The sequence below is a fragment of the Psittacula echo genome, assembly GCF_963264785.1.
Source record: "Psittacula echo genome assembly, chromosome: 1".
Lineage (NCBI taxonomy): Eukaryota > Metazoa > Chordata > Aves > Psittaciformes > Psittacidae > Psittacula > Psittacula echo.
In genome coordinates this window covers 67,340,767-67,352,897 of record NC_137735.1, presented here as the reverse complement: position 1 = coordinate 67,352,897, position 12,131 = coordinate 67,340,767, and the positions used below count along the sequence as shown (strand labels likewise).

Here is a 12,131-nt window from a genome sequence, read left to right as displayed (position 1 = left end):
TGATACTTCAGGTGACAAATCACAAGTTTTGCATCCTTGATACCATGGAAAATCTTTTGAAAAAGACAGAAGAGTAAGCATCTCAAAAAAGACATTAGGAACAAGAACAGAAGCAATAAGGAGACTACAGGATAACTGTCAGGTTGCTAAAATGACAAAGGCAGCATGTTAATGGTGGACTTGGTAGTCCTGAGGTAACAGTTGGACTTGAACTTAAAGGTCTTTTCCAACCTTGCTGATTCTATGTACTGTTTGGAATATCCAAAGATGAGTCAAAGCCTATTGATGAAGCAAGGAAACTCAATTCAAAAATTGCTCTAGTCAGCCACTGGAAAGGAAACTAAGGGCATAAAAGCCAAACACATTAAAATGGAAAATGGAAGGATGAAATTAAAAGAAGTGGTATCACCACTATGCAGTTAGTGTATGATTAAAACATATGAATATGTGCAGCAAAGCACCAGTAATACTCCAGTTCCATTGCTAACAGAGAGCTGTGGAAGGTCAGTTTATGACAGGATTTGCCCCTTGGTTACCAGAAAAAGCCCATCAGTCCCATGTTCTCTTAATCAGCATGCTTGTACAGGCAAATGACCTGTTTAGCACCCAGCTAGTCATTTCTATGTGCTAATATTCAAGTTGCAATATGTCAAACTGCATGTTAAATTTGATTAAGTTTGGCAGAAAAGCAAGCTTCTGCTCTGTTCAAAGTCAGACCCATTGAAGTGCTTATTAAAATGTGCTGGTAATAAAACAGGAAAAGCTCTGAGGCTTTGGAGCTGGACTTCTATCTCCTTTTGCCCTGGCAACAGAGAAAAAAAGCCAATTCTGCCACTGCTGTCTGTGCCACTTAAAAATCAGTGGAAATCTTCGATGGATTCAAGTCACCTCAAAATATAAATGGTATGAAGTTAAAAACTGAATACGGAATTAAAAGCAAAAGGAAGCATAACAGAGGGCCGTACAGACATATGGTAATGAATGCAACAGCTGCTACCCACAACTTAACTTTTCACTGTAGCTAACCACTTACCCCCTTACAACCTGGACATACAAATAATCCATGATAGGATTGAAATAACAGGGCTCAAAGGATGTAATTGAGTTGTCTTGACATCACAGATCAAACATTAGGCAAAATCTGCCCTATGGAAAAAGCCAAACAAAACAAAACAACCAACACAAAACAGCAGTAAACCCCTCAAAGCAGGTAATGTAAACATCATGGTACTGTTAACCCACAGTCTGAATTTACTCACCTAGGACAGGAATATCCTTCTCATTTTTTTTTATTTTCTTTTTCGAGAGGCTTAAAAACTGACTTCTTAGAGTTCAAGTATTAAACTTGGCAGCATAGAAAGGTCAGCTTCCTACTCCATATTGCCACTCTGCTCTTGGAGCTCAGTTTAACTCTAGTATGAGAGCTAAGCTCTTTGAAGAAAGAATGAGGTTTTATGCTCATAATTCTGTGGTATTTCTCACAGGAATACCAAAAACTTGCAAAACCCTGCATAAGTCTTCCTGGTATTTCTGCAGTTAATGTAATAGCAGTTGGTTTGCATAGTTTGGGTGTCCAGAAGAACAATGTTGACATCTTGGGTATTTATTATTCCATTGCAATCATCTGAGATTTTCTATACTATCACATGGATTAATAGTGAAAACAGAAACCATCTAATGTTACATATACAAGTGTGTCAGCAGCTTTAGTCACAAGGAAAACAGAAAAAGGCAGCAATGACATTAAGCTAAGGAAATCTAAAATACTGAAAACATAGGAGTAATGGATAAAACTTGCTCTAGAAGTGTTGTGCAACTAAATATTCTGATGTCTTATTTAAAAATTAGTTTGTTGATTCAGTTAAATAGCATTACTTTCCCTTACACATTTTTAAGCTTCCTTTATTAGCCAAATTATTTTGAGAAAGCACTGGAATTATATGCTGGGCTACATATAGCCCAGGTAAGTACCCTATCAAAAAGAGCAGGATGATACAAAAGTGTGAGGGAAAAGAAAAAAATGTGCAGAAATAGAGCTGAAGTAAAGGCAAGCCTAAGAGAACAGGAAAGAAAAATGTGAGGAAAGGGAAGGGAAGAGAAAGTTTTTCACAAGTCTCTTGTTTCCACAAAATAAATATCTGCTACTCAAGCGAACACAGACCAATGGAGAATTCTTCATTTTCCTGACTAAATGGTAACTTACACTAATAGCTCTTCTTCTGAGGATGCAAACAAAACCAGAACACAGCTTTATTTCACTTTTCTACCAGCATTGCATTAGGAGGGATGAACTGAAAGACAGAAAGGTTGAATCTAGGCTTAAAAAGTCCCCACCAGGTATCAGATTATTCAACAAAAATTAACCCACACATGCCTGCAGCGATGTGGCTATGAACAGATGTTTCCCTTCATTCTAGCTAGGAAATATGGCACCATTCCCCAGGTGCAATTTGCTACCTTTGCTGAAGGTTACCATTGGCCCATTCATCTGCCCAGCAACATAGTTTATGATACCGTAATTCACTTAAGGCAAAATCCAGGTGCAATCACACTGCCAGCTTAAATTGGCCTGAGATCATGTGGTGAATTTTGCATGTAGAAAAAACAGGGAGTACTTGCACAGAGCCAGTGGAGGAATGGCTTGGTGATAATTCTGATGGCGTGGTACAAGGAGCAGATGGAACCAACAGGCTCTTTTAGCAGCACAGCTACACATGGAGACCTGTTAGGGGCAGTGTAAGTGTAAGAGCAAACTACCATGTTTCACTGGCACCTCTAATGCTGGAGGACAGGCTTTCACATTCTGACTCTCATGGAAAAAGAAAAGGCAAAAATAAAAAGGATTTAATGTTGTCAAGTACTTCTCCAAGGCAAACCGCTCTGGAGTTCAAACAATAAAAATCCTGCCTCTCCTTTCAAATCCATCTACTCTTCTTGATTTATCCTGCAGATAAATCATAATCCTGCAACTGATGAAACCACAGCATGTTACCTTGGTAACTGATAACTCAAATTCAGTCTTAAGAATACACTCAAAGGTCAGACTGCATGAAAAGGTAGACTAAGGAATGTATAATTCACGTTGAAAGGTAAGCACGAGAAAAAAGTGCCACTGATATTTCTGATGACAAAAACTCCACACAATAAATGTTTGGGGAAAAAAAAAAAAAGAGAATAAAATCACATGATGTCAACACTGAGACTGCAAATATAAACCTATCTTAGGAAGCTCTGAATATATGTTACGACAACATCTACTGTTACAGGAATATGCTATTGCATCAAGTTATTGTCATGTCTTCTGTCATCTAAAATGAACATGCATGCAGTCTTTTTCATCTTTATCATTGTTATATGCTACAAAAATAAAGTATTGAAATAGTCAGGTTCACTAATATAAGCAAATATTTCATCCTATATTTATGGTGTACTTCCTATTGTTTTGCTCAAACCCTGGGTATTCCCCATTTTTCTTACAAACATCAGGACAATGTTTCTTCAGCTCAACTCCAACACTGAAGCAGTTTCAGAATCAAAGATCTATCTGTGCCCATATATTTGCAGTGCTGATGAAACATTATGCTCAAATTATGGTATAATATAATTGCAAGATACAACAAGCTTTACGTACATGTAATGTTTGCGAATTGTACATAGCATAAGATTGTAATTTTAGAAATATATCTCTGGATGTAAACATGGTATGACTTTATATCTAGGAAAAAGTTATGAGCCCATACAAACCAGGCTTCAGATACAAAATGGAGAAGAATTAAGGCAGAATTTATAACCCTAAACTTATAATCTCAACCTCTATGTAGGTGCTTCACGGTGAATCTTTAAGGCTTCACATCGAAATTCAGAGAGGGGATGCAGATTAAAAAAGCCCATATAAACCCACACTCTCATAGAGAAGTCAAGCATGAAAAATTCTGGCATCAAAGGCAATGGTTTTGAAAATCATCAGGCAACCAACTTTGGATAGCATGTGCCAAAAACCTGGCTGGTTCTTCAGAAAGTTCCATCTTTTAAGTTAGCCCTATAAAAGAAAGCAATTTTAAAACATCTCCATTTCTCCATGACCTTGAAAGTCCTATAAATTGTCAAAGGCACTGCAAGATGCTCTCATGAAAATATCATTGGGAAATTATGTCTTCCTCATAAAGGAGAACATGAAAACAAAGTGATCTGCCCCACAAATCTGCAGTTTCCATGTTGCAGAACACTCAGCACAACTCATCAGAAGCACTGATTGTGTTCTCACAGAAGAAAACTTGTACTGATTCAAGAGAAAAGAGAAGGCCCCGAAATGAAGGGGAAAAAAAAACCCCAGTAATTTATTCCAGCGCTGTAACATCTCGATATTTTTTGTGTCCTTGGCCTGTCAGCTCCACAAGACAACCCAGCTGAATGAAACATATCTATAATTTACAAACCATTATTCCTTAGCAAGAGGTACTTTTCATTCTATTTGATGACTGTTTATTATAGTACCTAAAAGGATGCAACTTTTAAGGGGTTTTGGCTTTGTGAGCTAAAAGCTGTAACCAATATTTCATTTGCCTCTGTAGGGTGTGAGCCTGAATCAAAGCTAAGAGCATCTTTTTTGTAACTCCAATGGACTGCTTATGTACATTTTATGGATTATACAGAACAACAGAGGGCATGTTCAGGGTTGAGGAGACTGAAGGAAAATCTGTAAACATTCACTTTGCTAAGCGTGTCAAAAAGCATCCAGAAACAATTACACTAAGTCATTGCTTCTTTCAGACTGGAGAGGGAGAGGGAAATCTGAAGCTCCATAAAATAAAGTAGTTGTGGCATTTTTGTTGTTCTAGGGAGCTTTTTTGGTCTTTTTTTTTTTTTTTTTTTTTTACCGGAAGAGTTGGATTCCCACCAGTATCACTAAGGAGCTGTTTCATTTGTTCCAGCACACTTGCACATCACAAAGTCTTGTTGGACTTCAGAATCAGATCTAATCTATGCTTCTATGCTTAGGGAAAGCAATACGGAATGTAGCCATAGGAGAAGATCAGAAGATTTGGTGACAAGGGCCTGTCGTGCATAAAGATTTCTTCACATCTCATGGAATCACTTTACTTAGCCCTCAGTATTGACACACACTGACACCTGTATTCAGTGAAAAATGAATTTTAGCAAATCAGAAAACAAAGATCAGAAAAGTAGAAGGGTTTACAGGAGAATGACACAAACAGAACATTCACCTTTCCTGTAAGTAAGACACACTCCAATTTTTTTTCTTAAAATGGTATATTCAAGTAAAATCTGAAATAAATTAAAATACATCAACCTTCAAAGGAAAACGTTTCAACAGGTTTTCATCATAGCACAAAAACAAACAAACAAACAAAAAAAAGAGCATAGCAAGAAGTTTGAGCACAAAATGGAGCTATCACAGTATCACAGTATGCTAGAGATTGGAAGGGACCTATAATTTGATAAATAGCTTTCCATCCTTCAAGGCTGCAACTGCGCAAACCTTGCTACTGGCACTCTCATCAAAGATATTATTGACCCTTCTCTATATTGCTTTTCTGTGGCTTTTTCCATGTTTATTTACTCTAGTTAGTGATTAAAAAAACAAAAGCTTGCTTACCACCTGTATGAAACACCTTGCAATCTGCTGCTGAAGGATCATTTTCACCCTCTTTAGTGTTGCTGACGTTGTCTTTTTCAAGCAATCTGTCCACCATGGCAATAACACAGTTTAAACTCTTTCCCACATTGGCCCATACCCTGTCCTGAAAAAGCATAATTATCACTGCACATTACTGAAGAATTAAAAGAAGAGACAACACTAACTTCTCTACTAACACCTTGAAGTGGAGACAGAGATGTGCAAATTACTGTAAGTATTATTGGAAGTAGTAGGTGTCAGCATATTAATATTTTTCTCATTCTTCAGCCTACTACCAACTTAATCGTTTTTCATGTATTTTTTTTCTTGTAGTATAAATGACTGAACTGAAACTGTTTGGGATTTTTAGACACATACTTCAAAGTCTACACTAAAATGCATGCAAGGTTTCATGTCCAATTACAACAAACTGAGCAGGTTGTTTATTTGAAATAATAAAGAGAGCAGACATACAAAGCCTTGCCAAATCAAACCTCCTGTGCAACTGCCAGTTTTTTGCCATAGTACTTGACAACCTCTTTTTGATAATTTAACATACCCTCTATTTTATCACATCAGTTACTCCGTTAAAGCAAATGTAAAATTAAAAGCCTAGAATTAGAAACTTGCTTTCATTACATGTTTATTAGGTAACACAATTTCAATTTTGTTCTTCACCTCTCACACAAACTGCAACCATCATGCTTGACTGAGTTTATAATAAATATGAGAATTACAGATGTAACAGAATGATAGAATGAGTTCTGTACAACAGAGAACAAGAGGGATAATACGGAGTGAAAGACAAAGCTGTTATGGAACACAGATACAGGAAGGGTTCTTCAGGTGCTGGATGCTGCAGAAATTGAAGCTCTTGCACCTATTTATACGAAGCTGAATAACAAAAAGGAAACAATCCAGCTGTACAGAAATGAGGCTGTACACAAGGCTAGCAGTCAGACTAAACCCAGAACATAAACCCACAGAAAAAAACCCCCATATACATGCTTTAACGCCGAGTCATTCTGAAACTAATGCAGAGCAACCAGAGTTTGGCTTGAAGGTTGAAAAATGGGAAGATAATATCACTGCTTTTCTTTCTACTTTATAACAGCCACAAGCATTATGCATATGTAGCCCTTGAGGCAAAAAACTTGGGAGTTGAAAAGACGGCAAGAGAGGTTAAAGAAAACTTAAACCTGAGAAATACCGTAGTTCCATAGAAATGGCAACGGCTGGAAGTTTGGTGAAGGCAAAGTTAGAACTAAGGCAAAAATTCAAACTAAGATTTCTTTTTAACTACACGCCACACTTCTTAGGCCATTATCCTGACCACAGGAATCTGATCTTTCCCTGTTCCCTCCAACTGAGGGCACACCCCACGACTAGCAGGCATCCTATCCTGAGGGACACGTCAGGGGCCTGCAGACTGTTGAACTGTATTTGCTGAACCTGTACAGAAACACAGTTGCTCAGTGTCGCTGTAGCGATGTAATTTCCCTTTCTTCTGTCTGCCAGGGGAGTTTAATCCCAACACAAAGAGTGATGCTTAATGAGCATCTGGAGTTATTGCATAAGTAACATGAATATGAGCCCTTGCTTCATTTTGGAAAGAACACTTTTCTCTTTTCAAGCCACCTATTAACCCAACTCTTGAGAGGATGTCTATACAATATTCACATAAACACCCCCTGAGGGTTTAGAAGCAAAATTCATAAACACCTGTTGACAGAAAAGCTCACGGTTATTATCAAATAGAATCATAGAATAGTTAGGGTTGGAAAGGAGCTTAAATATCTGGCTGTTTTACATATGGGCATGTGAGAGGGAGCAAGAGCCTGTCCCGCAGTCCTTTTTCTCCACATTGGAGGTTCCTGGGATTAGAAGATATCATTATAGGCAAACAGAAAAAGTAGATGAGTCTACCGTTCATTGTGACACTGTTCTGGTTTGCACCAAAGATAGCCACATTTTGCCAAGAATACTGCTGAAATTTTGTTGTTTGGTAAGAACAATTCTCAGTTAAAAATGCAATTTCCAACCAGTGAAAATCAAGTGACACCCTATTAGTCTCTGCGATCAGAAATCCATCCATTTAACATTCTTTGTCATCCTGTACTATTCCTATAATGTTTTCCTGTAGCCAAGCACATTTTACACCCATTTTTCACCTTTGTAAGTGGTGTATTTTCAATCTGCCTAAGAACTACCTTTGAGGCCACCATTCTGCAGCATGTGCCAGATTAAAGCACAAAATGACACCCACAGCCTCTCAAATAAACATTCTTGTAAGCCCTCTGTGTGACGTGAGTGATAAGAAAATAAGTCTTATTTCTCAATACACTGAACTACTATGACCCTAGATTCCCAAGTAAGGATGCTTCTTCCCTCATACCAGTCTTCCCACCAGTTGTTGTGGATCTAATTGGATGGTAAGTTTACTACTGTGATGTGAAAGAACAAGAGAAAAAAGGTCTCTTGCTCCTTCTCCTTACTGCTTCAAGATCCAAAGTCAAGCCAATGACAGGGAAGGTGGAAAGGGCTTGACCCTGCTGGGACAAGGCAACGACACACTGACATCTTTTATTTCTTTCAAATTTTAGAAGCCATTATTGAGTCCCAGCACCTGTGGGTGGGTGTTGCTAGTTAGAAATGGCCACAGATGCACTTGTCTTGTTGCCTCTGCTGTGGTACTGCCAGGCACGCATGCAGACTCATAATGATGTCCATGAAAAGCTAGGCCTTGTCATCACAGACAGCTGAGCACTTTTCTTAAGACATTTAAAAATGAACCTGTATAAAGCAAATATCTTAACTAATGTGCATGATTAACCGCCTCCTGTGATGCAGCAGTGCTTTGGAATGGAATATATCACACACAGGTCAGTATGTCAGACCTGTGTCTGAGTACCATGTCAGTAGTTGAACATAACTTACTGCAAACATCATTTTATCTGTTCTTTGTAGCTTCAACTATGTTAAGTAGTCAGTCATAAATGCAAAGCAGAAAAAGCTCCAAATGCAATGCGCCCACCTTTTCTTGTATTATACATGATAACATGCTTTGTTTTTTTCCTGCAGGGAAGTTCTAGGACAGCAGAAGCAGCTGGCAAGAGGAGAATATCTAACCAGAGGCAATCTGAAACTCTCAAGTTAAATATTTTTCCTTCAACAGTAATGCTTTACTATTGCTTATGTGTAGTGCACAATCCATACCACTGTCAGTTACTATGGGATGAATGTCTGCACTTGGCATCAAAGAAGAGAGGTACAACACAGTCTTGCTATCCAGACGAAGGCTTTTTGGAAAACACTAGTCACTCAGTGAAATGGCATCCTGCACAGTTAAGAAATCGGGAGTTATTCCTTACAGATAAATTTGGATGTGAGGGAAGAGACTGCCTTGAATTCACTTTTGTGATGGTTTGTAAGGTAATGCTGTCATTGGAAGTGGATGGAACAGGGTTGGCTTAAAGTATTGCTTGACGTCACTGGTTTAGATTTCAGGCAAAACTAAGATTGATAATCCAACTGTAAAATGCAGGTCTAGAGCTTAATAACTGTGTGGGGAAAAACAAAACAAGAAAGAAGGATACAGTACTGTGCATACAAGGCAATGTATCTCAAAGTTTTTTCCTTTATAGTTGACTTTCAGAGTAGATTAAGCATTTTTTCATACTTCATATGCATTTATTCTTTCTCTTTTTATCATCCTAATAGTAATTTGATCATTACAACTACCATTATTCATTACCTAGATTGACAGAAAGAACTGAAAAATAATGGAAGCCTAATCTATCAAATTTAGAAAAAACCAAAATTTCTCTAATATTTATGCTGTCTTAAGTTTGACAGTAATTGACTCAGTTTAATTCAGAAAATACTTCAGGATACGCTTTAATCAAGCAGGCAATCTCACTAATTCAGCAGAAAAAATAGATAAACTGTGAACTAATGTGCTTATATGTTTTAAGAGATGAGAACCAAGCATCTGGCAGAAAAAAAATCAAAAATCAATAATGAAATACAGTAAAGCTAGCGTCTCTGCAGAGAAGCTAAATGACAGTACTAAACTAAAATACAGCTTGCACAAAAATGCTACTTTTCCAATGTAAAATTTCTCCCTTTTTTCAAATTTATTGTTATATTTATCTGAATGTTTCAACAGCTGAAAACAAACATTTTGGGTTTCATTTCAAGGAAAGAACCACCATTCCGGCCCATTGGGTTGTTGAGAAAACATGAAAAAGTTAATTCAAGGCTCTAAAACCAGCAGACAAATAAAAGAATAAGTTATTTATTGTTTAAATGTCATGGCTACTTAATGCATGGGGTTGGAGATAATTGTCTTTCTCTAGAAGAAATTTATTCTTCGTCCCTTATTTGTGGTATGGATAAAAATCACAGTACAGGTGCAAGTTCTGTAGCTCATGCAAGTTATTAATAATTTACAATAGCAATTAATATGCTGGCATCCTTTACATTCATGAGAATACAGTAATGAACTGAAAGTATGAGCCTGAACTGAATGAAGATAGCTTGAGTTCAGGGCACACGTAACAAATCAGCAGATCCACTATGAACACATCCACCAAAATAATTAATTTACAAAATCTCAGCCATATAAATAATAAAAATTTTTGGAAGATATGGTAAGAATATTAAAATCTAAAAGCCATGTGTAATTTTCAATGCAATCTCAGATATCCTCTAAGAACCGGGTCTAAGGGAAAACAGCTCTTTTTTTGCTGAGAGTTAATTCATATGTATTTAAACTATTTATATTCAGCCTTTGAAAAAAAAAGAAAATAATTTTCCCTCATAATAATGTATGCTACTCTACTCTCCTTAAATCTGCCTAACTAGCAAAAAGAACTTCAGAAGGACCAAAGACTATTTCCCTGTCTGCGCAAAAAGATATTCTGGCTGTTACATGCACAACCAAGGAGCAACACAGAAGCACACTCTAGTTGGGAAAATTCTTTCAAGTTATTTTTAAATCTGTACTGTATCTGAAAAATAGTTTTTCACAGTTTTGCACCCCTTTCCCCTTCCCCTCCCAATAGTACGTGACAAGAACATTTAGAGCTTGTATCTGTTTATGCTGATTTGTAGGGTTTTAGGATTGAATAGCAGCTAAGAGTTTATGACTACTTACCCACTCCTCTTCATCATATTCAGAATGATGGGGTATAGAGTCCTGTCTTTTAATCTGAGAAGGATGATCCTGATGCTGTAAATCACCTCCCTCTTCAGTACTGTTTCTAGGCATAGTTGGTTTCTTGAGGACACAGCCAGGCCGAGCTGTGTATAGTGCCAAAAGAGCACTTCTGACCAGCTGATCCTTAAATGCATGCACAAATAACTCTGTCTGGGGAAAAAAAAAAAAAAGTATGAATGAAGAGGTTAGGCCAAGGAAGGCTATACTGCAATATAACTATTATAGGACTGAATTACCCTTAGGCAGAGTGGATATTGGTTTCAGGCAGGCCTGAGGGGTAGAAAACAAAGTAGAGATACAATGAGGAGTGATTCAAGGGGTATAGGGATATCATCACATTCTACAATCCCACTGTTGTAAGGATTCAGGTAAAAGTACAGTATCTGTCATAGAGATGATTATCTTCGCAACAATCCTATTCTATTCGAGTTCAAGAATTTGCCTGCAAGGATGAACCTCTACAAGGATCAGTTCCAAGAGTAACCAGCCATGGCTCAATAATTTCTGAATAAGTGTCACATAAAATGTGATTAACAAATTTAATAAAAACACACCACTCTACACTGCTGAGACAGCAGTACCTGCAAAAGCAGTGTTTCCAGAGAGAAGTTTTGGTTCCTGTTGGTATCAACCCACATATTGGGGCAGGTGAAAACACCTGATTAGTGTTTAATTAATTTAATTTAAACCTTTAGTTTAATTATTTTTAAAGACAGGAAACCTTGAAGTAGTTTTTCTAGGCTCTCTGAAGACGCCATTCAATCACTGCATTTTTCTAAATCCTTCTTGTTGACTGTGACAGCTGAAAGTTCACTGTATTTTTAAAAACCTTCAATCTCTTTGCAGTATTTATCTCCTTTCCAGCCCAACAAGAAAAGGAAAATGCTTTCTCCATTTGGCCTTTAGCATCTCTAGACCATCTCCATGTAAAAGCATTTGCTGTTGCCACCATTCTGCCAGGCATTGCCTTTTTTGCTAGTACTTGCTGCCCTTCTGTATGCCTCTAATCCTCTTCAACTTTTCTTACTTTCCTGCCTCTATACCCCCTCAAAAGTTCACTGACATTTAGACCACATGCTCTAAATAATTGATGGTTTTCTTAAATCTCTGGCTGCTGGTTTAGGTACCTGCTTGAAAAGTTTCTGCTTCTTTTATTTCTTTCTTTCTTTTCCAGTACTATAGGACAATTTCAGCTTTCTACATTTCCAGCCTCCAAATGGTGCATGCTCAGAGAACTCATAGTCTCTGGGGAATACTGCTAGCAAACCCTAC

General features: G+C 37.5%; 1 protein-coding gene across 4 annotated transcripts in view; it reads right to left on the bottom strand.

Annotated features, from left to right (window-relative positions):
* Positions 1–12,131, bottom strand: part of INPP4B (inositol polyphosphate-4-phosphatase type II B) — a gene marked incomplete at both ends in the record, with an annotated part of 275,319 nt that overhangs the window by 50,803 nt on the left and 212,385 nt on the right. For all 4 annotated transcript variants that reach the window (XM_080620632.1, XM_080620633.1, XM_080620631.1 and 1 more), the window contains 2 exons: positions 5,618–5,762; positions 10,797–11,009. In XM_080620632.1, coding sequence (XP_080476758.1) covers positions 5,618–5,762; positions 10,797–11,009 — 358 coding nt within the window. The remainder of the gene's footprint in view (positions 1–5,617; positions 5,763–10,796; positions 11,010–12,131) is intronic.